The sequence below is a fragment of the Branchiostoma floridae genome, chromosome 3 (assembly GCF_000003815.2).
Source record: "Branchiostoma floridae strain S238N-H82 chromosome 3, Bfl_VNyyK, whole genome shotgun sequence".
Lineage (NCBI taxonomy): Eukaryota > Metazoa > Chordata > Leptocardii > Amphioxiformes > Branchiostomatidae > Branchiostoma > Branchiostoma floridae.
The window spans coordinates 14,636,926-14,659,893 of record NC_049981.1 but is presented as its reverse complement, the minus strand read 5'-3'; the positions used below and the strand labels follow the sequence as shown (position 1 = coordinate 14,659,893).

The 22,968-nt window shown below is 41.4% G+C and overlaps 4 protein-coding genes across 5 annotated transcripts in view; 1 reads left to right on the top strand and 3 right to left on the bottom strand.

The window, feature by feature from the left end:
• The window catches only part of LOC118411983 (hydroxysteroid 11-beta-dehydrogenase 1-like protein), a 12,302-nt gene extending 7,925 nt beyond the window's left edge, over positions 1-4,377 (bottom strand). Inside the window, exon 1 of one of the 2 annotated variants that reach the window (XM_035814527.1) lies at positions 4,203-4,377. In XM_035814527.1, coding sequence (XP_035670420.1) covers positions 4,203-4,293 — 91 coding nt within the window. In that variant the 5' untranslated portion in view covers positions 4,294-4,377. Of the gene's footprint in view, positions 1-3,304; positions 3,451-4,202 lie in introns of those variants that run through there. The other variant, XM_035814528.1, reaches the window with a different exon arrangement.
• Positions 4,378-5,948: 1,571 nt separating this feature from the next.
• On the top strand, positions 5,949-6,914 carry LOC118411711 (melanocortin receptor 4-like). The gene has a single exon (XM_035814192.1). The coding sequence runs from the start codon at positions 5,949-5,951 to the stop codon at positions 6,912-6,914; it is 966 nt and encodes a 321-aa protein (XP_035670085.1).
• A 1,883-nt stretch (positions 6,915-8,797) lies between these two features.
• Positions 8,798-17,995, bottom strand: LOC118411710 (polycystic kidney disease protein 1-like 2). The gene is made up of 14 exons (XM_035814191.1): positions 17,858-17,995; positions 17,288-17,400; positions 16,753-16,931; positions 16,344-16,492; positions 15,820-15,949; positions 15,223-15,413; positions 14,718-14,826; positions 13,937-14,151; positions 13,210-13,384; positions 12,138-12,737; positions 11,350-11,580; positions 10,974-11,058; positions 10,243-10,475; positions 8,798-9,786 (listed from the first exon to the last, which is right to left on the bottom strand). The coding sequence occupies exons 1-14, from the start codon at positions 17,993-17,995 to the stop codon at positions 9,551-9,553; spliced, it is 2,784 nt and encodes a 927-aa protein (XP_035670084.1). The 3' UTR covers positions 8,798-9,550.
• A 544-nt stretch (positions 17,996-18,539) lies between these two features.
• LOC118411709 (fibronectin-like) overlaps positions 18,540-22,968 on the bottom strand; it is a 7,805-nt gene continuing 3,376 nt past the window's right edge. Inside the window, exons 7-15 of the mRNA XM_035814189.1 lie at positions 22,595-22,654; positions 22,335-22,396; positions 22,000-22,134; positions 21,540-21,630; positions 21,036-21,202; positions 20,643-20,876; positions 19,847-20,357; positions 19,575-19,702; positions 18,540-19,159 (exon numbers count right to left, since the gene is read on the bottom strand). Of these exons, the coding sequence (XP_035670082.1) occupies positions 18,905-19,159; positions 19,575-19,702; positions 19,847-20,357; positions 20,643-20,876; positions 21,036-21,202; positions 21,540-21,630; positions 22,000-22,134; positions 22,335-22,396; positions 22,595-22,654 (1,643 nt within the window). The 3' untranslated portion in view covers positions 18,540-18,904. The remainder of the gene's footprint in view (positions 19,160-19,574; positions 19,703-19,846; positions 20,358-20,642; positions 20,877-21,035; positions 21,203-21,539; positions 21,631-21,999; positions 22,135-22,334; positions 22,397-22,594; positions 22,655-22,968) is intronic.

The following is a 22,968-nucleotide window of genomic DNA, read 5'->3' as shown; positions in this document are numbered from 1 at the left end:
TGTCATGTAGTATCCATCCTCGTTGTTATCCTTAACTATGTTCAGATGATTGAATACCAGTTGTTGTAAATGTTTTTTTCACTGTAGCCTTCGTTCGTTTATTTCCACCTTTATGATATATTATTTTGGATCCGTGGTCTGTGTTTTGTACTTTCTTTCAACTTTTGTAATTTCTTTTGATTTCTGTAAATCTGTGCTTTTCTGTGAAATGCAATAAAAAAATTAAAAAAAAAAAAAAAAGTTTATTCTGTCTAAATCTGTACCTGTTAAAAGGTTAACATACCAGTCTTACCACTGTGACGCTGTCGTCGTGTCTTCAGCTGCCCTGCGATCTGCCCTCTGTCATCACAAGTTCAATCGCCCCAAATCTGAGTTCATTCACCTTAGATATATTATCCGTGTGTACATCGGCAAAACTACACCTTTTCCAGCAAAAATGCAATATAGACCTACTAAGATTGTTTGCAATGTCTTTGTGCTTTCAATTTTACATGTCGCTCAACTGAAGAGATCAAGAGGCTGGAGCCAGAATATGTAATAATGATAACAGACGTTTTGATTTTAATTCTAGTGCCGCGGGGTGTTGCATTCTATATCTGTCTGAAGATCGCTATCCTCTGTTGCTGTTTCTTCGGGCGGTATGGTGTTTAGAAGTGAAGATTGTATCTATTAGTGAAATAATGAGATAGCACACCATATCCCATTATTACCTCCATGAAAAAATGGAGGTATAGTTTTGAGTGTGTCTGTGTGTGTGTCTGTGTGTGTGTGTGTGTGTGTGTCTGTGTGTCCGCATAGTGTGGTCAGCATAACTTGAGAATCTCTTGATGGACTACGATGATATTTGGTATGCGGGTAGGGGTTGGGAAGACGAAGGTCAAGGTCAATTTTGGGCCCCCTGGTGTGTGACCTTGGTACTGCAGCGCAACTTCCGGTTTTGCTATCTCGGTGTTCTGAACATGCTATGGTCAAGATTTTTAAGTATTAGATAGCTCTTGTGCTCAGGAAAAAATGACATGAGTTTGGGCCCCCTAGCGTCTAGTTTTGGGATAGCAGGGGCATTTTTGTCAAAAACTTCTGACGAGGATAACTCAAGAAGGGAATAGCGGATTTTCATGATTTTTGGTATGTAGGTACCTTAGACAATGTTGTACAAGATAAAATACTAATTATGCAAAATAGGAGTACATTTGCATAATTAATGAGAATATTCTATCATAGCAGTTTTTTCAATGTATCTCTTGTCCCGTACGTGATATGGTCGTGACATTTGGGTGGTAGATAGCTTTTAGCGTCATGACAAAGTGGGGCAAGTTTCAGTCCCCTAACATTCAATTGTGGAACTGCAGGGGCGTTTTTGTCAAGACACTCCAAAGAGGATAACTGCAGAAAGGAACGACGGATTGGCATCATTTAGGCATGCAGGTAGCTTAGGCAAAGATGTTCATAATGATATACATGTTATGCAAATGATGACTGAATTTGCATAATTAATGAGGAAATTGTACAGTTCCATTGTTTTCAATAACTGGACCTCAATACATGTAACACATGTTAATTATGATAGGTGGAATATAAGCAGATACCAAATATGGTAATGAGGAACTTATTTGCATAATTTATGTAAAAATTGCAAAACCTCTTTATGATTAATAATGGGAATTTTATAATTGTGACATGTGAACGTTAGTCAATGATTAACAACACCATGCATACATTATGTCAATGTCTTAGTCAATTGCATGAAATTTACGAAAGCTTTAAATTTTCATGGAGGTATGAGGTCGCCGAACTCTAGTTTACCCTGCGTTTGTCTGTGTGTGTGTCTGTGTGTCTGTGTGTAAACAAGATAACTCAAGAACGGTCGGATGGATTGGTTTCATACTTGGTGTGTTGGTAGGGTGTGATGAAAGCTGGAAATGATTGGATTTGGGGCCCCCTAGCGGCTCCCCTTGGTACTGCAGCGCAACTTCTGGTTTTGCTATTTCGGTGTTCTGAACATGCTATGGTCACGATATTTGAGTATTAGATAGCTCTTGTGCTCAGGAAGAAGTGACATAAGTTTGGGCCCCCTAGCGTCTAGTTTTGGGATAGCAGGGGCATTTTTGTCAAAAACTTCTGAAGAGGATAACTCAAGAAGGGAACAACGAATTTTCATGATTTTTGGTATGTAGGTACCTCAGACAATGTTGTACAAAATGAAATACTAATTATGCAAAATAGGAGCAAATTTGCATAATTAATGACAACATTCAATCATAGCAGTTTTTTCTATGTATCTCTTGTCTTGGGCGTGATATGGTCTTGAAATTTAGGTGATAGATAGCTTTTAGCGTCATGACAAAGTGAGGCAAGTTTCAGCCCCCTAACATCTAATTTGGGAACTGCAGGGGCGTTTTTGTCAAGACATTCCAAAGAGGATAACTGCAGAAAGGATTGACGGATTGGTATCATATTAGGCATGCGAGTACCTTAGGCAAAGATGTTCATAATGATATACATGTTATGCAAGTGAGGACTTAATTTGCATAATTAATGAGGAAATTTGTATAATTCCATTGTTTGCAATAACTGGACTTCAATAAATGTAACGCATGTTAATTATGATAGGTGGAATATAAGCAGATACCAAATATGGTAATGAGGAACTTATTTGCATAATTCATGTAAAAATTGCAAAACCGCTTTATGATTAATAATGGGAATTTTATAATTGTGACATGTGTATGTTTGTCAATGATGAACAACACCATGCATAAATTATGTTAATGTCTTAGTCAATTGCATGAAATTTACGAAAGCTCTAAATTTTCATGGAGGTATGAGGTCGCCGAACTCTAGTTACTTTCTTCTTTGTTCGTTTCTGTTTCGTGTTATTCGATCATTCAGTCATTCATATGCATACTTTTAGTTATTATACTTTGTCATTCAACCTCTGAGAAAATGAATTGCCAGTTCTGCCTTAGCAATCCGTATACTGAGTGATACTTGTACTTTGTCTACATTACAACGACTTCAGTAGATAGACTATGCAACATATGATAGTCGGTCACACCTTGTTTGGTCCTCGTGACTTTTGACATAAACTGTCTATCTGGATGCTACAAACTTGTTATTTTATATGGATTGTGTCAACTATTTCACATGGATTATCTAAACAAGGATACATGTACATATGTGGGGGGGGGGCACAAATCCTTCACTTAGTCTTAATATGGAACCACAATCAAGGACACGCAATACTAGTATACGATACACAAGAACACAGTGGTTTGTATATGAAATACAGGAAGAACTTTCTCACCTAAACTAGCTGCTTGGGATGCGACTCGGAACATGCGACTCATCTTGGCGATATATCTGACTGATTTACGTGCATCAAAGATACAATGTATAACCAAAAGTAGACTACTATAGACAGACAACCTCAGGTGATACCCAGAGGCAGGGGACCGTTCACATGCACTTTGGGGAGAGAAGCCAGTCACTATGCCTTGTTATGTACTTAGGGATGGGCACGTACATGTATATGTGTCCCGACTGTGGGACAATCATTAACGAATTTTCGCTATAACTTGATATTGTGTTTGTAGAACCTTTTAAGAAAATTAGGCAGTTTTGTTCTATCTGCTATATTCCCCTGCTACTAGTATTACATGCATGATCCATCCCCCGGCACAGTTTCATCCGAAATCGCCTAGTTGTCCTTTGTTTGGACAAAGGGCGTTTGGAGCTGTAGAACAGGTCGCACCGGTGTACATTGTTCAAAATGTATGCGACTATAAAAAGGAAATTTTTCACGATTATCGAGATGTTGTCTTCATCGTGGCCCTAAAACAATCTCGACCATTTAAAGTAAAACCCTGCACGACAGTTTCAACCGCGAACTTAAAGCCACCGTGACATTCATTTTTATCCCTACCGCGAAAATACATATATCCGCGAACCTAAATATGCACAAAGACACCAAATCTGAACCCTGCAACCATAAAAGTGCAAGTATCGGAGATGTGTTATAACATACAGTACTATGTTAAGTAAATATGTTATCCCTCTTGTATTACTACTATTGTCTGTCTACCGTTGTCTTCCGAGACAGATGGATGCCTACAAATTGCTACTACATGTACTACAAGGTTCTACCAAAGGCATAGATATAAAGACAAAGATCTAGAACTTTTAAAAGATGATTTCAAGCTTACCAGGATCAAAGCCGTTGTCTTGACTAAGGAGATATGTGTATGCAGCCAAACCCGCCACGATCATAACAAAGAATATTATGAACCACACCATTTTCGTAAGGCTACTTCGCGTGCTCGACTCACGAACAACAGACAGGTAAACGGACAGGTATTTCAAAGATGAGTAACTGCAGCTCTCGCGATATTTGGCGAGGTTTAACGAGCCCTAGACGCCAACCAAGAGATATAGGCCACAGGAAGTGCATCTTATGGGTGGCATCCCCTGCAGACTCTCTAATGCAAGAGCGTGACCAAAAACAATGATGGTAAACCAGCGAAACCCGAAACCACATTGCCTTTCCACAATACCAGGAATATATTGGGTGATTTCTAAAATTATTACATCGATTATATAACAGCTACAGCGAAAAAAGTGAATCATCGCTCAACTGTGTTCTTTCAGTAAAAGTCCCCCCCCCCCCCCCGACGAAATTTCCTGCCGCCGCCTCTGGTAACACCCGAGGTAACAGCCCCACCGCGGGTCGGATCCCCCGACGGCCGAAAAATTGGAAATTCCGTCACAGAGTAATAAAAGCCAACAAACAAACAGGCTTTCGAGATCTGCGCTGCGCTGTGCTGTGCTTGTATCGAGACGAGTCACACAATCCTAGTGGATTAATCACTCTATTTACAAAACACATGACGCTTAAAGGTAGATGTGAGTGGTTTAGTTTAATCTCAGGCCAAGCGTGGTATTATGTTGCCAGGTTGTATAACTAACATGAAAGTGACATGTCTGCCTGAGAAGCTATGAAGAGCTTTTAGTCATTATGCTTAGGAAATTTAAAAGCAATGCTGTGTTTCGGGTTACGCCTTGAAAGAATGATACTATTTTTTTCTTTCCATATTTCGTCGGAAGTTAACATGCAAAATCGATACTCATCTTAAAAGACGTACGTTTGGCGTGTCTCTTAATATCCCTTTTTTTTTACCTCCATGAAGAAATGGGGGGATTGTTTTTGGTATTACTGTATGTCTGTGTGTTTGTGGTTCCGGATATTTGTGATCAGTATAACATAACCTTTGGTTGGATTGTGATGATATCTGCATATGGGTCTCGGGACGACGCAGGTCAAGGTGTATTATTGGCATCCTGGTGGCTTTTCGTGGTACTGCACCAGAAGTTCCGGCCTTTGACATTTTATTTTACGTTTTGTACGTTTTGTCCTGGGCATGCTAATGTTTTGATGTTTGGCTGCCCACCGGGCTAGGTTCGGTAGTGCTAGTGCCAGTCGGTTGACCGGAAACCAAGGATGCGGAAACACAGTATTTTATTCCACGGGCCTTACCGTAATTAATTATACCACTGTAAAGCATAGGTTTCACAGGCCATTTTCACCTGTGACCCTAACGTGTGTATGAACAAAGATGTCAAGTCGCATATCATAGCTGATCAAACGAACTCGTTACTGGACTAGTGCTTTCGGACAGACGATGGGGGTGCTCACCGTGAAGATATCATTTGTCGTGGCTGTAGTGGTGTTCTGCTTCCTGACCTTCTTGTCATCGGAATGAGATTTCAGAGAACACTACAATGGGGTGGCGTTGCTTGTTTGCATAGCTACGCTTCGCCACGCTGGGATAACATCGGCCTCTGAATCCGACTTCAACTTGACAAGTGAAGATTTCAACAAAACTCGTGCGGGCTCTCCCGAAGACTCAACAGTGCGGAACACTTTTTCTGAGAATAGTCGACGTCACACCGACATGGCATTGATCACCAGAGAGATAGAAAACATCACTTCCAACGGCTCCGAATGTTTACAGAATGATCTAAAAGGTACATCGCACGCGTACCCTCAACGAGTCGATTCTGTGTACGCTGCAATATGTCTTGGCGTTTGGTCCGTTGTGGCAAACAGCCTCCCGCTTACAGCCATCATCAAACATGAACAGTTCCACACGCCTGCCTATTTCCTCATGGCTAACCTGGCAGCAAGCGACGTCTTGACCGGTGCAGCTTTCCTGTTTGTGGGTAGTTCGGTCTTGTACTACGTCTGCACCGAGACCGCCCCGTCCATCGCCATGCTACGGTTCCGCTTCACGTTGATTCTACTCTCCGGACTGTCCTCCGCTTACAGTCTGCTGACCTTGACCGCTGAGCGCTACTGGTTCATCGTCCACGGCATGAGCTACGTTAACAATGTCACCAACGACAAGTGCAAGATTGCGATCATAGTGCTGTGGGTGTGGTCACTGCTGTTGGCGATGCTACCCAACTTCGGCAGGCTTTGCGCAAGTCGTACGGAGGAAGGATGTCTGTGGATAGGGGGAGGGCTGCCTCTCAGCTACGTGGTGCTCATCCTTGTGTTCGTTTTCATCCCGATGGCGGCAATCGTCTATTTCAACCTCGCCATCTTCTGGTGTCTGTGGAAGCACGTGAACGCCATCGCCGCACAAGAAGCCGCTGTGGGCGCCCAGTCGAGCGTCAGCAGAAAATCCGCCATCACCATCGTCATCATCACAGTCGTGTTCCTGGTGGGATGGATGCCATTTTCTGTCACGATGGCCACACTGCCTCGAAACCCCGTCTCACTGTCTCAGATGTTTGTTTTCATCGTCTTGAACTCCGCCGTCAACCCCGTGATTTACGGGTTCCGTCTGCGGGAGGTCCGTCGCGGCGTTATTCGGCTGTTCTGCACCGGCCACGGAAACGGCGATCTCAGCCCGTAAATGGAACTGAACAATAACGTTCATCAGACTTTGCAGATTCAAGCAGTCAAAAGGTGACATCTTGATTATGGTAGAAAGCATTATTGACACATTTGATAACATGTACAGCGAAGTCCGTTCGGTCAACTACAAACTACAAAATAGAAATACAAACATAAATCTTAGAAATTTAACGTTATTTACCACGTATTAGCATAACCGCATTCCTCTGGATTAGATGATTTGCCAATATTGTATTACTTGTAACCTAGATAAGATAAAAAGGATGAGCGTCACTTTATTGTGGACGTCGACTGAGACGGGAGAAATGTCCTCTTCGGTTGTATAAAAAGATATGTTCCCTAATTTCTGCCATTGAAATGACACGAAAAATCCATTTCCCTTATGCAATTAGATAAATCATACATTATTGATTCTATCTGCCCTTATATCTACAAATGTCTTAAGGAGCGAGAAGAAGTTGAATCTGTACATATGGTGAGAGTTGTCACATCTTAAGAGTATGTTCTGGCACCGGGTCTCTTGACGTATCAAATCACCTCATATTTATCCTTGATATGACATGATATGAAGTGACAGAGACTTGTTTTCAAGAAGAAAGCCTAATCTAGATTATAAACTTGTGTACAGCTGTGTATGAATAGTAGCAATAGTAGTTACACATTGTATATCATGTGTTTATACCACTTGTTATAGCGTGTGTAACTAATAGTATGCTTTGCTAGCTTTCGTTAAATCTAGTTGTAATCAAACTATGTGTCTTTTGTAATTTCGGCAAAGATGAGAACACATCATTCCTGTACGAAATGTAGAAAATGAAGTGTTGAATAATAATTCCACATTCCTTAAATATGTCAAAATAAAAGAATACATAACAAATTGTAAGCTATGGCTATACTGTCTTGTATATTTATCATAGAAAGTTTATGTGCAACTTCATGCCCGAAAGATGATTGCAAGTACATAAATTTAGTAAAAGCATAGGAAACATACATGTGACAATAGGCAGTGATTGGCATACAGTGTAATAAGATACTACTCAAATACTAGAGTTAGCTATATCTAGAAAAATTGGCTTGAATTTGGTTCCTTTCTTGAAATCAGACAAATCAGACGAAAAGTCCCATTTTTTTTATTCAGTGGGCTCTGTGATTTATGATACTCCATGCTAAAAAATAATATAACATAAACTATGCAGAACATTTTCAATTTCTCACAGCTCATTTCACCTTATGATAAGTCCAGGCTGTAACGGATAAGGGGAACCGTCGGTAATGACTTATGTAAGACAAGTACATGTGAATTGCGATCCGTAAGATGAGTTGAGTAATTACGTAGATGCCACACAAAACACGCGCAAAACAAGCGGAAACCGAACCTAGCAGAGGTAATTAGTGAGCTCGAGGCTGGAAGTTTGGTGGTCTGAGCGCAAACCTATCCGGACAGGAATGATATATAAGGTGACGTGTGCAACAGCGCCTAGATAGTGTTCGAAACGTGAGTGCAAATTGTTCAAAACAAGTATTTTGCGGAGATAATACAATTAATTGTGTGTGTGTGTGTGTGTGTGTGTGTGTGTGTGTGTTGTGTATGTGTGTGTTTGTGTGTGTGTGAGTGTTGTGTATGTCTGTGTTTGTGTGTGTGTATGTAGTTACCCAGCATAACTCCAGAAAGCCTAGTCGGATTGTCTTGGTATTTGGTACGTAGGTAGAGACCTTGAAACGGTTAATTTTTGGCCCCCCTAGTGTACTGCTACAGTACTGCAGCGGACGTGGTTTTTTTTTTCAAAATTACGATTTCAAAGACTTTCATCTAGATAACTAGCACCTAGAAGTTATTATGATTGATATGTTTCTTTGCATTTCATTAATATACCAATACCAATCGTGTTTACAATTTCTGTACATAAATTGTAACAATACGAAGGGCTATCGCGTCCAAATTTTCATCTGTATTTGTGAAATAAGAAGACGTTGGATAATATAATAATGTCTCTATAAATGGATCCAATTTTCTTTTCAAAATACTGTAGGGCGTATGGATTACCTAATGGTGCAATATGACCTTGGGCGCCGGGGAAGCCGCGTGATGTGGACTGAATTGTACATTGTTTTATCCTTAAGTATTTTCGACTTAATTGCAGACTGATGTACTCCAATTCACATTTCGTTACATAGAACCACTCAACAGAAAGTTTATTGAATTAAAAAAAAACATAGTATTGGGTCGTCTCGTACCAACAACAACGTTAGGAACTTACAGAGTAAGTATGTTGCCTTATATACATACAGAACAATTCAGATTTGATGGTTAAACTTGCCATTTAAACAAGCATTAATTTCCAACATTGCACATTATAATAGGATAACAGCTAACGATATAACTACTACACTCGTATATCATAAAACAGTTGAACTGATATGCCATAGAATATTTGATAACCCCTTCATTATAATTACTTACAAAACTGCTTATATACAATCCTATCACAACAGTTTATAACACAGTTCAAAACTATCTTACTGAACTTTATAGAGTGCGATTACTTGTAATCACAGATATACAAATCAACTGATTCAAGCCGTTAAAACATATTTACAGCCACCCATGATTAACGGTAAGTAAAATGACATTATTTAGAACTGTGAATCCGAATCTGATGCTGGTTCCATATGTATTGTCACTTTACACTCAGTATCAATGACTGGACAGGTGTGCTTCCGAGAGGCACGTGTTTGGAATGACGGTACTTTAACGTTGAGACGGCTCCGGCTGTCCCGGGGAAGGATGGAGTTACAGATGTCCAGGCTTTCATCAAGGCCCTCCTGAAGAAGGCGTAGGTTAGCCTGCAACTCTTCAATCTTTGATGCACCTGCCGAAAACAAAGAACAATTCTGATAGACGGCTAGTTCTACCACCTCTGAACTGTACTTCCTACCACTGCAGCAAGTATGACATTTTGTTGTCATCTACCCACTCACTGAGTCTCTGCCACTTTACTGTCCAGCCTAAACACACATACACACAGACCGAAAACAAAAACTCCGTACATGGGGTTAAAACCGTTATGATTGTGACATAAGTTTCTCTAAAGCTGTGACGTATTACTAATGTTTTTCATGACCGTATGCAAATAAGGTCCTCATAAGCGCTGCATAAAGTATATCAGTCGATCACCTTCTTCTTTTGTCGCAAATTATACAGTTATGGTATAAAAATCGTGTCTAGGCAAAGAAGGCTGTTGTAGCATTTCCTTATAAACTTCGTAAATGCAAAAGTATTTCTTGCATGTACAATGCTATCACTATGTACTTTTGGGTTACTTTACCTGTTTTGTCCTGATTGTTTGGTGGGCTGTGGAAACCCAACATGGCCTTGAAGCTCCTCCACACGTGATCGGCAAGTTCACGGTCATGGGTGACGTCAACGTCAGCGGAAATGGCGTCACAGATGATGGTCATGAGGAAGTTCATCAGGAGGATGAAGATGCAGATCATGAATGTGGAGAAGAAGATCGGCCCGGTGATGGGGTTGGAATCCAGCATTTCATTGGCGAAAAACCTGCAAAACAAGAAATCATACATCAAGATCTAATACGTCCGTGAAATATCTTTGAGTTCGTTTTTGAGGGGGGGGGGTACTTGTTTTATTCTTCATTGTAAATTTTGCGCTGATTCTGTCAATGCACTCCCTCACTGTCTCTTGAAACCAAGCAGATATGCACATAGCAGGAAATTGAAGACAAGGAATACATAGCGTATTCTAGGAGCTTTGACCTAACTTCCTGTCAGGGTCTCTGTCGTGCCAAGTATGTGGAAACCAGTAACTCTTCGCCTATTGCATTAAAATAACTACAGACTAATACACAGTAAAAAAGGGCACAACGAAATCAAAACCTTCGTAGATGAAAACAAAACACTCAGAAATCCACATATCGACAACGTTCTTCAGAGAATGGCGTAACATGACTACTTTTGGATTTAGACAACGACAACCTTTTACGCATCACTACTTTATGCAGATTCATCGATCCATTTCACAATTATATGGACAACGTACCTGCCAAGCATCATCTCAAATAGTGCATAAGTTGTTTGGTACATGTCCGAGTAGGACTCTATGTGGCTCCCAAACACAAGGTACCCTGAAACAATTCAAATACATGTACACAGGATGCCTACATCAAACACACATTTCATGCGGTATCTCGGACGTACCAGTAGAACCACTAGAGATCAATGCTATATGTTGATTGGCCAGCAAACATTAATCTACCAATGGATGTGTGGCTATGAATAGGCTGAAATCATGCTGTAGCACTTATTTCATTGGTTAGTAGAGATCGCTCTTTTAAAAGCACCCAATGTAAAATAGCATTGGCGATATAACGAACATCAGTATACAACGGTATTTCAAACCATTCCTTTGTACATACCGGAGCTGATGAAGGCCATGAAGGCAACTACAGTAACGACCAAGAACGACAGGAGCTCCTCCTTCATGATGCCGGGTAGAGCCAGGAGTTTGCCGATCGTTTGACTGAAGCGGACGATGCGCAGTAAGGAGATGGTGTTGATGAAGACGGCGATACCCAAGACGTGTTTGAAACAAGCATCCCACCAAGCAGCGGTTGTCAGGTCCACATATTCCTGAAATCCCAGATCTCCTGTAAAACGAAAAAGAAAAACACAAAATATATATCGAAGCCGGACGTTTTGTATCAATACTACTAGGGTCACAGAGTCCAATCATTTCTCGAATTTGCCATCACCCATCTCCCATCACATCAAGTCCGTTTTCTTTCTGTTTTAGATGAACGCTGGAATGTGAATGACATAGTCTGTTAATCTATTCTTTTGTTAAGTACTTGTTTATAAAATTTGGTGTATGTCATGTATATACATTCATGCAATATGTAATGTATGTTTTCCAGGATCCCAATGAAAAGTGGAGCCATATCACTGAGATTAACTATACTGGCTAAATAAAAAAAGACATACAGGTTCTGCTATGACGCTTATTTTCAAATTTGACCTTTGTCGCTCCAACACCTGCCCACCTACCAAATTTCATGATGACCCGTCGACAGCTTCTCGAGTTATTCCCATGCACAAAGTCCACAGCCACCCCACCATAGCACGACCGAAAACATCACTTTCTCGGCGTATGTAATGAATGAATGAATAAAACAGGCAGAATGCATGTGTAAAAGCTGGTACAAACCGTTGCTCCTAGCCACCACGGCGAGTGTATCAGCAGCCACGGCGTACCGCTTGATGAAGACGGAGATGGTTGTAGCCGTACTGATGAGGCTGAACCATCCAACAGCATTCCAAGGAGAAGTAAAATACACCCACCCTGTGGTATTTACCAATGACTTAATCTCCTTGAAGAGTATGACTAAGAAGAGAAGTGTGAATACGATATGAAGAAACAGACTAGAGTAATCATTAACGCTTTCGTATTGAAACAATCGAAACAACGTGATTGTTGCTTTTGGCATGAGACTGCCTATACCAGAATGGTCTAGGACCATGTGCACAACGCTGAACAGCTTCAAACTGGGGTTGTAGAAGTTGATGTCGATTGTAAAGGACTTTGTGTATTTATCCAAGTACTCGGAATCTTTCAAAGCATTAATGAACGACACAGCGATGTCATAGTCAAGAGGGAGGTTGAGAGAGTGAATGTTCTTGCAGTCAGATGAGTAGTTGGGGTGGTTTGAGAAGGTAGGGAAGAGGAATCGCCAACTGGTACAAGACGTGTTCCCAGCTGGTTGAACATCCCAGCCTCGGCCAGCATGCCTCTCCTTCGTCATGGCACCTGCATTAAAAACATCAGAATTGAAAAAGAAATCAAAAACCTTATTCCTCTACTAAGTTGTTTAACCTCTAGCCACTTGAATTCCGAGGATGACTGCGGTAAAACAGGCGAGAAATTGATGCGCACACGTTTTGGTTTGGACAAAGTTTTAAACCTGTACTACATATGCTAACTGTCAACACAAATTTACTACAGATAGGTGGGCATTGAAAACCGTCATCTGGCTGTACGGACCGTACATATTCTCTGTCTACTTCTATTCCATTCACATTCCAATATAATATTGTACGTATTGTTGAATAAAGGGACTTTGTAGGTGCATAATGTATTCATTCATGAAGAAGGCACCCTTTAAGTTACTAGGCTGCACACGTTGGGAATGTAAAATGTTGACAGAAGAAAAAAGTAGTCACGCGGATTTCCCAAACTTGAATGGTGAAACGAGAAAAGTGGAAAACTCCAGAAGATATACCTGGATGTTGCCTCATCTGTGCCAGACGTGCAGGGCCGATGCGGAAGGCCGCGGTATTGTGTGCGAACTGCCGGTCCAAGTACCGCATCTGCCGCCCGTTGTACCAGGATGATGGGTGGAGGGTTGGCAACAGAACTTCCTCAAGCCAGGAGTACAGCTGGTCAGGTTTCCTGATCTGTACGAGAAATAGATTGTTACTGCCTCCACCAATGTTTTCGGTAGCGTTTGTCTGTGTGTACATGTGTGTGTGTAGACCATCAAAACTCAAGAATCCCTGGATGGACTGTATTGATACTGAGTATGTGGGTAGGTATGGATGAGACATTGAACTGAAAATTTTGGGTCCCTTAGTACGACTTGTCCCTGTTAACTGGATTTTGGGTCCCTTAGCGGCTTGTTCCTGTTAACGTCCATGTCAAAAGCGATACAACCGTTCTTCAAGAATGGTGTTTATATATGTTTGTATGCATGCATGTATGTATGCGTCTGTTGGTTTTTGTGTGTATGTCTGTATGCATACGTATGTTTCTGTGTGTGTACAGGTACATTTAAAAATGTGTATGTCTCTGTGTCTGTCTTTCATGTGTGCATGTAGACATATGTATTTGTGTCTGCATGTGTGCCCCACACTATGTAGTTTATTCTATGTGTGATAATGATAACAAAGGTGAGAATTCCACACAACGATTAGTCTAAAAATGAACACGTCCTTTGTTTAGTAGCTCACCGCATCATACTCGTTCAGAATGTTACTGGGCAGTGTCTGCCTCTCGTGGAAGGCCAGCGTGTCCTTGTCCATCTGTGCGATGTAGAACAGGAGGGTCACGAAGGCGAACAGCAGGAACAACTCCATCAGCGTCGAAGCCGACTTGTTATTTAGCTCCTTTTTCTTCTTAGTCGACTTGAGATTTACTTTGGCGGGCCGGCGGAGTTTCTTTGGCACTAAAAGACGGGAAAGTCAGAGAGGAATAGTTAAGAGCCGCATTGGTGCCGACATTGTTATGATCATGGTCGCGCTTACTCCAGGTTGGTTTAGGAAAATAAATGTTACACCACAATAACAGAATAGATAACGTACAAGAACAATTCAGGTTCAAATTGTGAAACACTTTGTATAACCAATTCAAACAATTGTGATCCCCTTATGCTACTTCAATCCGCGGCTGTCTTCAGAACCTGTCTCTTTTTCCCAGGGCGGCAATTTGCTTGTTGGGACGGAAAAGAATTTACTCCATTCGTCTAAAAACGTAACTTCATAACATGAAATGGACGAAAATGTAATGTCCTAACCTTAAAATGTCCATTTAACAAAAAGATTAATAACATGGCCATGACCGAACGACGAAAGCAATCAGCATAACATCTATTTGCTAAACAATGAGATAACATAATAATACATTTTCCGTATCTCGTCCGCAGTGCACTGTTTTAGAGATACATCTCTGAGCTTCATCATTAAACACATATCTTAGTTAAGGAACGAATCTCGAAAGTGTCTGCGCCCAAACCTGTAGTGTTCCACAGGTGCAGCTGTAGCTCGTCTTTCTGGATAGCCGGGGGCCTGGCGAGGAACGGGAGGCTAAACATGGCAGCCAGGACCACACCGAGCACAAAGACCTGTTCAGAGAGTGTAAGATGGTCGTGTTGTGATTGCACGTCCTCACAGAGGTACATGTATGTCATTGTGAAGATAATGACCTTATGTCGTCTACATGTGATGGCACAATAACAGAAAGCAGTAACACAGAAAAGAGAGTTAACCAAGAGATTTGTTATAATATCGTGGTGCCGCCATTCACAATGTTCATTGGCATCGTGAATCGGTACATTCTGCAGTGCAGCATATATGCGAGTGTAAGCTAACCTTTGCCATGATGTTTAATTTCGTAACAAGGATTTAGTGTGTAATCCTTGCTATAAGACGAAACGCCATGGCTAAGATTAGGTTACCCTCACATATATGTTGCTTCTATAGCATTAGTCATGTTAATAAGATATGGTACAATAAGTTACCTGAAGGGTCTCTAATACACAACTGGACCCCATGAAGGACAGAATAAAGGCCTTCATCCAGGCGTCACTCCTCTCCTTGCCCCAGTCCATACTGTACAGGATGACGAAGAACGCGGAGCAGGTGGACACCAGGAACACAGCTACCCACGCCGCGTACCTGGCCAGGCGGCGCAGGGATTTCTGCAGATGACCTGGGGACAGCAAACAGTGATTTGGATAGGAGGCTTCTTACATAGGAGATATTAAAAACAAGAAAAATTCTCAAGGCATTCAGGTTCTGTTAAGGTGGTATCTCACTGCACTTGTGTCAAGCTTGCGTCACTGCGGGGTTCGTTCACTGCGTCAGTGTTTGTTATTTTCTCCGATTTTTATGATTCATATTGGGTAATACGAAAAAGTGTGACTTAGAAGACGACCAAATTTCACAATTTGAAAAAAAAGTTCTTTATCCCTGATATTCGTTGAGTATCTTTCCACTTAACCCCACAGTGACGCAAGCGTGACGCAAGTGAGATACCACCTTTATGACCATTGAAAATAATGATTATAATAATAGTTTAACAGTTCATGAAATACGTGCTAATATAGTTAACATACTTTGCTTGGACGTGCCGATAGTCATCTCCGGCGTGCTCACAATCAGTGGCGCCTCCATGCGGAACAGTTGTACAATAATCAGATTGACCGGAAATACAGTCAGGATTGTCATGAGGGTGATGTACAGATCCTGTGAATACATTTACATTTAGGAGGAAACACATCACCATCAGAGGTAACACATCTAGGAAGTACACATTTAGAAGATAACACATCTAGGATGTAGCAAATTTGGGATTTAAATCGTTCAGTAGAAACTCATTCACATTTAGGAGTTACCTCATTTACATTGGAGCGGTAACAATAAAGCGACTAGGTGCCAGTGCTAGGGTTTCAAAATTGTAGTTTTTTTTTTCTTTTGAAGCTATATGGCACCGTCAACAGACAATATAGCCTGCATAGCAAAATAAAGAGATGAGACCTAGTCTGACGACATGCACTGAAGACAATAGTAATAGTGGCATTGCCGAGTGACTCAGATGCTAACATTGTGAACATGAAGGAAACTCTATAGTTAAATTTACCTCTCTTGTGAAACGAACAAACCCCAGGTCGAACACTGCTGTGCCAGCAGTTGTGGTTTCTGTCCCGTACCACATGGCGCTGGCCAGCATCATGGTGTTCAGGAGAGTAAAGCAACAGGACAGGCGCTGGGCCTGGGTGAAGCTGGAACCTGTTGTAGACCAGGCCAGACATGAGTTGGATATGGGAAATTTACAGGGTGTAGAATATGTAAATTATGCTGTCGGCATTGAGACGCATGTGAAACCTGAATATGTTCTCCCAAGGGCAAACATTTTTGAACAACTGGAAACGATAACAAGATGGCGCCTGCGCAACGTCCAACATGGCCGCACCTGTGGCAAGCTAAATCAATGCAAATCAAAATTCTGACATTCTCCAAATCTGCAAATGTAAAAAAAGGATACTGACCAGGCGCGGCTACGATGGCTGACGCCCACAGCTGTTTATCGTAGAACACGTCACGGGTTGCCTCGTTGAAGACGTTTGAGAAGGATGACAGCTCCTTCTTGGTGCTGGCGCACACCACCTTCTGTAACTCACCATCACCTTTGTGTTCCGACAACCAGTCATTACAGGTGAAGTAATGTCTGAAAATTACAGAACCAAAAATAGGTCTTGTCATTTATTAGACGTCCTCCCTCAGACATGCCGCATTTCCTCCCATAACACGAATATAGAGATGTTGGATGAAGTAATTATAACTATCAGTCCAATGTCTTTAGCAAAAAATACAACGAGAGGTTGATAGATAATTTCGTTCCTCACTGTAAAGACAGAGCATTCTTTTAAATTTTGAATGCAACCTGAAAACAGACATTTTGTCAGGCAGATGACATTTTTCTCACACCATGCCAAGAGAGAGTTCAAGCAGAGAATCGCCAGTAAAGTACCACTGCAAATTAGCAAACCACTCAAGAATTGGGTTATATTTTTGAAATCTTACACCACATCCTTCTCTACATCTCTGACGACAAAACTTCCGAGGAACCACGATGACGTGTCACCTTCCCCAGAGTTATCGTGCCAGATGTGCAACAACATCACTTCTCCAAGTGACTCTCGCACAGGCAAGACAAAATGCAAAGTACTTCCACGAATCAAAGCCTGGAATTACCAATGATAAATGATGACAATCTACTCGTTATTTTCATAGTAGCTAATTGTTTCTGGTCCTCTATTTCATCCTTTACCACACACTAAAGCACACTTCACACTAGAGTAGCACCAGGCATATTACTATTTGTATATAAACTCCCATTAATAGCCTAATCCTTATACCGTATAATGTTAGAAATACATATAGACTTAACAGATAAACCCCGTCACACTCGTAGCCTTTCCATATGATACTATCTTTATCCATAGAATACTTAGTATTATTAAAATCTTTAACATATCAATTGTAAAATGCCTGTAGTTGCCAAGTGCTGACTTGGCCATAAATCCTTCTACAAACATTTATGATAACTATAGTATAAACTCATTCGGAACTGACAGAAAAGTGAAATCATACCTCCCCTCCTGGGTTCAGCATCTTGACCGCAGTCTTGCCCTCTGACCCTTCCAGCTGGAAGGCGACCCGTGACGTGGTGCCTGCCCCGAACATGGACCCGGTGGTGACCGTGAGTTGATAGACGTGAGGAGCAGGCATCCTCTCCGGGGGGATCAGGCTCACTTTGGGCAGCGTCTTTCTGTTCTTATTGGCTGCTTCTGGACGTAAAGACGTAATCTTTGTCCGACCAGTGATGCGATTGTAGAGGGCAGATGGGACACGTTGTAAAGTCGTCTGGTGATATAGAAGAAGAAAAAACGCATTTACGAAACTGACATTGTCTCGTCTGGATTACATAATCCAAACACCTTTGACTGATAACACTATACTATTTGGTACTGCTATATATATACACGACCTTAATAATCAAGATGTTTAGTAAATTTGATGCAAATCAGAAGGAACGTCACACATTTGCAGCCATCGTGCTTGCCAATTTTCTGAGGCATTTTCATAATTGGGCAGATTACTACCAAATCAAGTGAAGATTGAATCTTTTCAAGCATCAAGGAAAATATTAATGTAGAGAAGTTCATTGAACATAGCTTGAAACATGATGTGTCAAAAATAGGGAATGGCCGATGGGATAGACAAAAATATAGTTAAAAACAATAAATTTACACTGGCGGTTGTGAACGTGAGAATGACTGGAATAAAAGCTGGGGCTATTGTTCAATTGAACCATTAGGGCTCCAGGCATTTCGTGGAATAAGCCTCAAAGTGCAAAAATAAAACAGGTTTCATGTGCAGTTGCCGCACACAGTATCATTTCATTATATTCCAATTGATTTTATTTCACTTTGCTCATTCTGCGTTCCTTTTCGTTCCCTTTCGTTCCTTTTTGTTCCTTTCGCATTTTCGGTACTTTCCTTTTCGTTTCTTTTCGCACTTTCGGTGCACCACAATGACCACTGTGTACAAACATGACATTTTATTAAATAATAACAACATAAAGCAATAAAGTATGTTACGACTTCTTCAGACCTATGATATAACAACAGAGCACATTTACTGAGAAACAGGTTTCACACTTGCCCTTATACGCTGGAAGTCCAACAGAACCAGGATGAGTATGTACAGAATGTACTCGGACACCACAGTGGAGAACACCACGGAGTTATCGCTCAGATTGCGGAAGTTCCTGAACGCGTTGATGAAGTCGATGGAGTTGGGAACAGGCAGAGTCATGGTTCCCACGGCGATCCTAGACCCGGTCATGTGACACTTGCAACTGGCGACTGCATCCTTCATGTCTACTTTAACCTGGTTTGATAAAAAAAGGGAAAAGAGGAAAATATTCATACTTACAAGTACCAGAACTATCAACCCGGCAAAATTGGGACTATTGTAGAACGGAACTCGTTGCCAGCAAGTATATTATGTTGGGGCATCCTCACTAGACAGCTTTAAACATTACTTGCAGCTAGAAGTGCAAAGGTTAGGTGTGACAGGTCGTTCAGAGTAGCATAACCAGCTACTGCCACGCCGCGTGCCTGCGAAACTGGGGTGTTATTTACGTATACGTCGAAGGGAAGGAGCTATATGCTATATAAGTGCAGAAGCAGAAGTATACACCATGAAAATAGATCATGTCAAACGGTCTGCTGTAATGTATCTTAGAATATTTGGGATTGTCGAACTTAAAAAAAAGTAGGATTGGAACTATTTTTTGACTTACATCGCAGTCTCCTAGCGCCCATTGTTTCATGTTGTCCTTCCACGAGGAGCAGCCTACAACTGACAACGACAGCGCGGCTTCCTTGTCCGGGGACTGCACGAGGGACCGCCGGGGAGACCGCGCAGCCCCTACAACGGGAATGGTACATATATCGAATTGTTAATAATCCTCAGGTAAGTCAACCAAGTCAACGTGCATAATGTCAGAAATCTAAGATCTTGTATTTCCACGAGATTTGGATGACATACAATGTATACTATTAGAAAACCTACCTATATTTTCTACTCCAACATACAAACGCCCACCATGGTAAGTCATGTTTGGAGTGAAGGAGATCGAAAAGTTGGTCCCCTTGAGCCAGGCCTCATACCCGTCGACTCTTACCACTCTTTTCTCGGCATACTTTTCAGCCGTGGGAAGATACCCATATGCGGAGTACACGTGAAAGATGGCTTCTGTGGCCCACCAGTTCAAATGAACAACAGGGACGACGTTGCCCTCAGGCACGGTAAAGGTGTGGTACGTCATGTTTTCTCTGTTGGACACTTTGCCGTTTCCTTCCACCGCACCTGGCTGTTTAGTCGCCCTGTCTAGTGGCGTTGGGTCGGGCGGTTGTCCTCTTGGTTGCGCGGGTACGAAAGGAAAGTCCATATTCAGCCGTCGTTTTTCGGTACGGCTTCCGGGGTCATTTTCTTTCATGGTTACGAACGCCACCGGAGACGATATGTTTTGTCCTCCTGTCGATGCAGCCCATGAGTACGGGTTCTTCTGGAAAACGGACATCTGCAACATACAATGCAACAATACTGCAGTTTTGCAATTATTTGCAAACTCATGCCCGATGAATAAGTGCAAGGGTACGCACAGATATAATAAGTTAAAAGTAAAAATGTTAACTATGTCTAATCCATAGATCTATCTGATCTAGCAATTGCTGATTATTAGACTCAAAACCAACAATCCAGAAGACTAAGTGACTCGTTAGTAAAGGATGTAACTTGATAACCACATTGTCTCGAACTTTACAACACAACAGTCAGATTGTGCTACAACTTGGTTGAGGTTTACCTTGAAATCCAGCACATCGTTGGTTTGAGTTTTCATCTCTCTGCCCGGAATATTGGCCACAATTTGACCCGAGTGAACCTGGATGTCTTCGTTTGCAGGAGATCTCACCACAGCCACGGCGACGCGTTCTGTATTAAACGTTGTACGATATGCTACATTCGCAGGCTGCAATGCCAGCAGGGTGTCAGCAACTTTGTCCAGAGATGTCACAATAGACTCTGCTGTTTCTCGTTGCTACATTACACAGACACATAGACACACACAAATAAAAAAGAAGTTAGAAAATCGTGTCGTAAAGATATTTTCAGACATTCATTTTTGTACAATGCATAGACGAACATTTGTGTGATATTCTAATGTCAGAAATAATCTCGCTGGTAGTTTAGTCCTCACCGCGTTTTCCTTTTCCTTCTTCTTCTTCTTTAACCTATCCACCTGCTGCTTGGGTGAAAGTTCCATGTTGTTGATGTCGACGTCACTTCCAGACAGGCTGTCGGCGGTACTTTTGACCGGTGTCTCCGGCAACATGTCGACAACTATGGAAGCCGTCTGAACCATGGCTAATAAAGCGAAAAAGCACACATATAGAATCAGACCATTTTGGTCACTAAGATGGCAAATATTCACAAATTGATTTCAAGCTTAGTAAGTTCAATTTAGGGAACATCTTGTGGGTAAAGCTTCAAGTAACGATGAATCCAATACTTAATATATTTAAACCTGCTATAAATATATTCCTACCACCATCAAAGAAGCAAAAGGAAGGTGAATAAACAAACTAAGTTCTGTCCCCAATGTACTTCTGCTTAACCTGCACTTAGCCAATAAGGCAAATACGCACGATAATAGTCTTCTTTGCTAAAAACATACCATAAACTAACAGTCACTGTTTCTCACCATTAGCTATTGTCCCCATGTTCTCAGCCGATGCACCCTGTGATCCTTTCATGGCATCAGCAAGATCCAACACGGCATCTGCTGCAGATTTCTGTGGAAAAAAGTCGGATTAAAAGAATCTAAATCGTCGTTATAACACTTTATGCGCCTGTAATGTTAAATCATACTTCAGTTTATTTTAGTTGAAAACATCTCACTTGTTACATACTGCTATGTGTTGTGTTAACGGGAAGCCACCAAGAGCCTTCAACGTTGATCTTCATCATCCCTAATGAACTGAACTAGACCCACTCACATATAAGATATCATTACAATGCATCCATGAGATATCATTACAATTCATCCATGGCTTATTGAATTATACTTGGCAAGGCACTGAGCATAAAGGACACACAGTGATATCTAACTTCCCCGCCAACACCAAAAACACCTAAGACTCTAGAATAACAGAGTAGCTTACCAGAACTGAAGGCGGCAATGGTGAGTTGGTGTCACCGTCAGCGCTGATGATGTCATTGATGTTGGACGTCACTGTTAGTATGTCCTCAGGTCGCACAAGATCGGAGATGTCTACCTCTTCCACGAACTGCTGAAGCTGTTACAGGGAACAAGAGATTATCACAATATTATCACAATGTGGGATAGAGCTATCAACAATAACGTTTGTTTAGTAACCCAACATGTGTTGTTGGTTATGTTTGCACTGAAATTGAGCTCAAATTCGATGGGTATGTTAGGAATTTTAGAAATGTAGTTGTTGGTGGTGATCAAAAATGACAGCGTATACATACATACCTTCTGACCTGGACTTTCAGTCGTTCGTGCCAGAGATGTGGTGTGAATGGTGTGATCTGAAACTGCAAGATAATATTTTGATTCTATCGTACATAATGTTATGTGGAAAACTTATGTTGATGGATGTGCTGCCCCTACGGCCGGTGAGGCTATGGGACCGGTGAGGTGAGTGAGGTGAGGAATGTTATCATACGACTAGTCACCTGTTTGATATATGTTTGTTTTAAACAAAATACCTTCCAAAAAGAATCTAATTTCACCTGGTGTTGATGTTGTTGTTGAGCTCAATGGAAGTTCTGTTGACTTTCCTGGCGAAGTACCTGTGAATGACGATAACATAAATCACGTTACCTTATGTAGATAGGACTTAGAGCATTGGTCAATGGACTTTGCTGTTACCGATGCGTGTAAAATCTTCTAACATACTAATTTCATGTCACAGCAAAGTCAGCAAAAACATCATAACATACCAATCATGATACGTGCTACATTTGTATTCTACGCACATTTCAGGATAAATCTAAGCGAAGCTTGATCAACAGGTATCATATAGCTGTGTACATATGACCTGTTTGATTCATGTGGACAGTCTTACCGGAGCTTGTAGTTGTCTGTACGTCATCACCTAATCCCA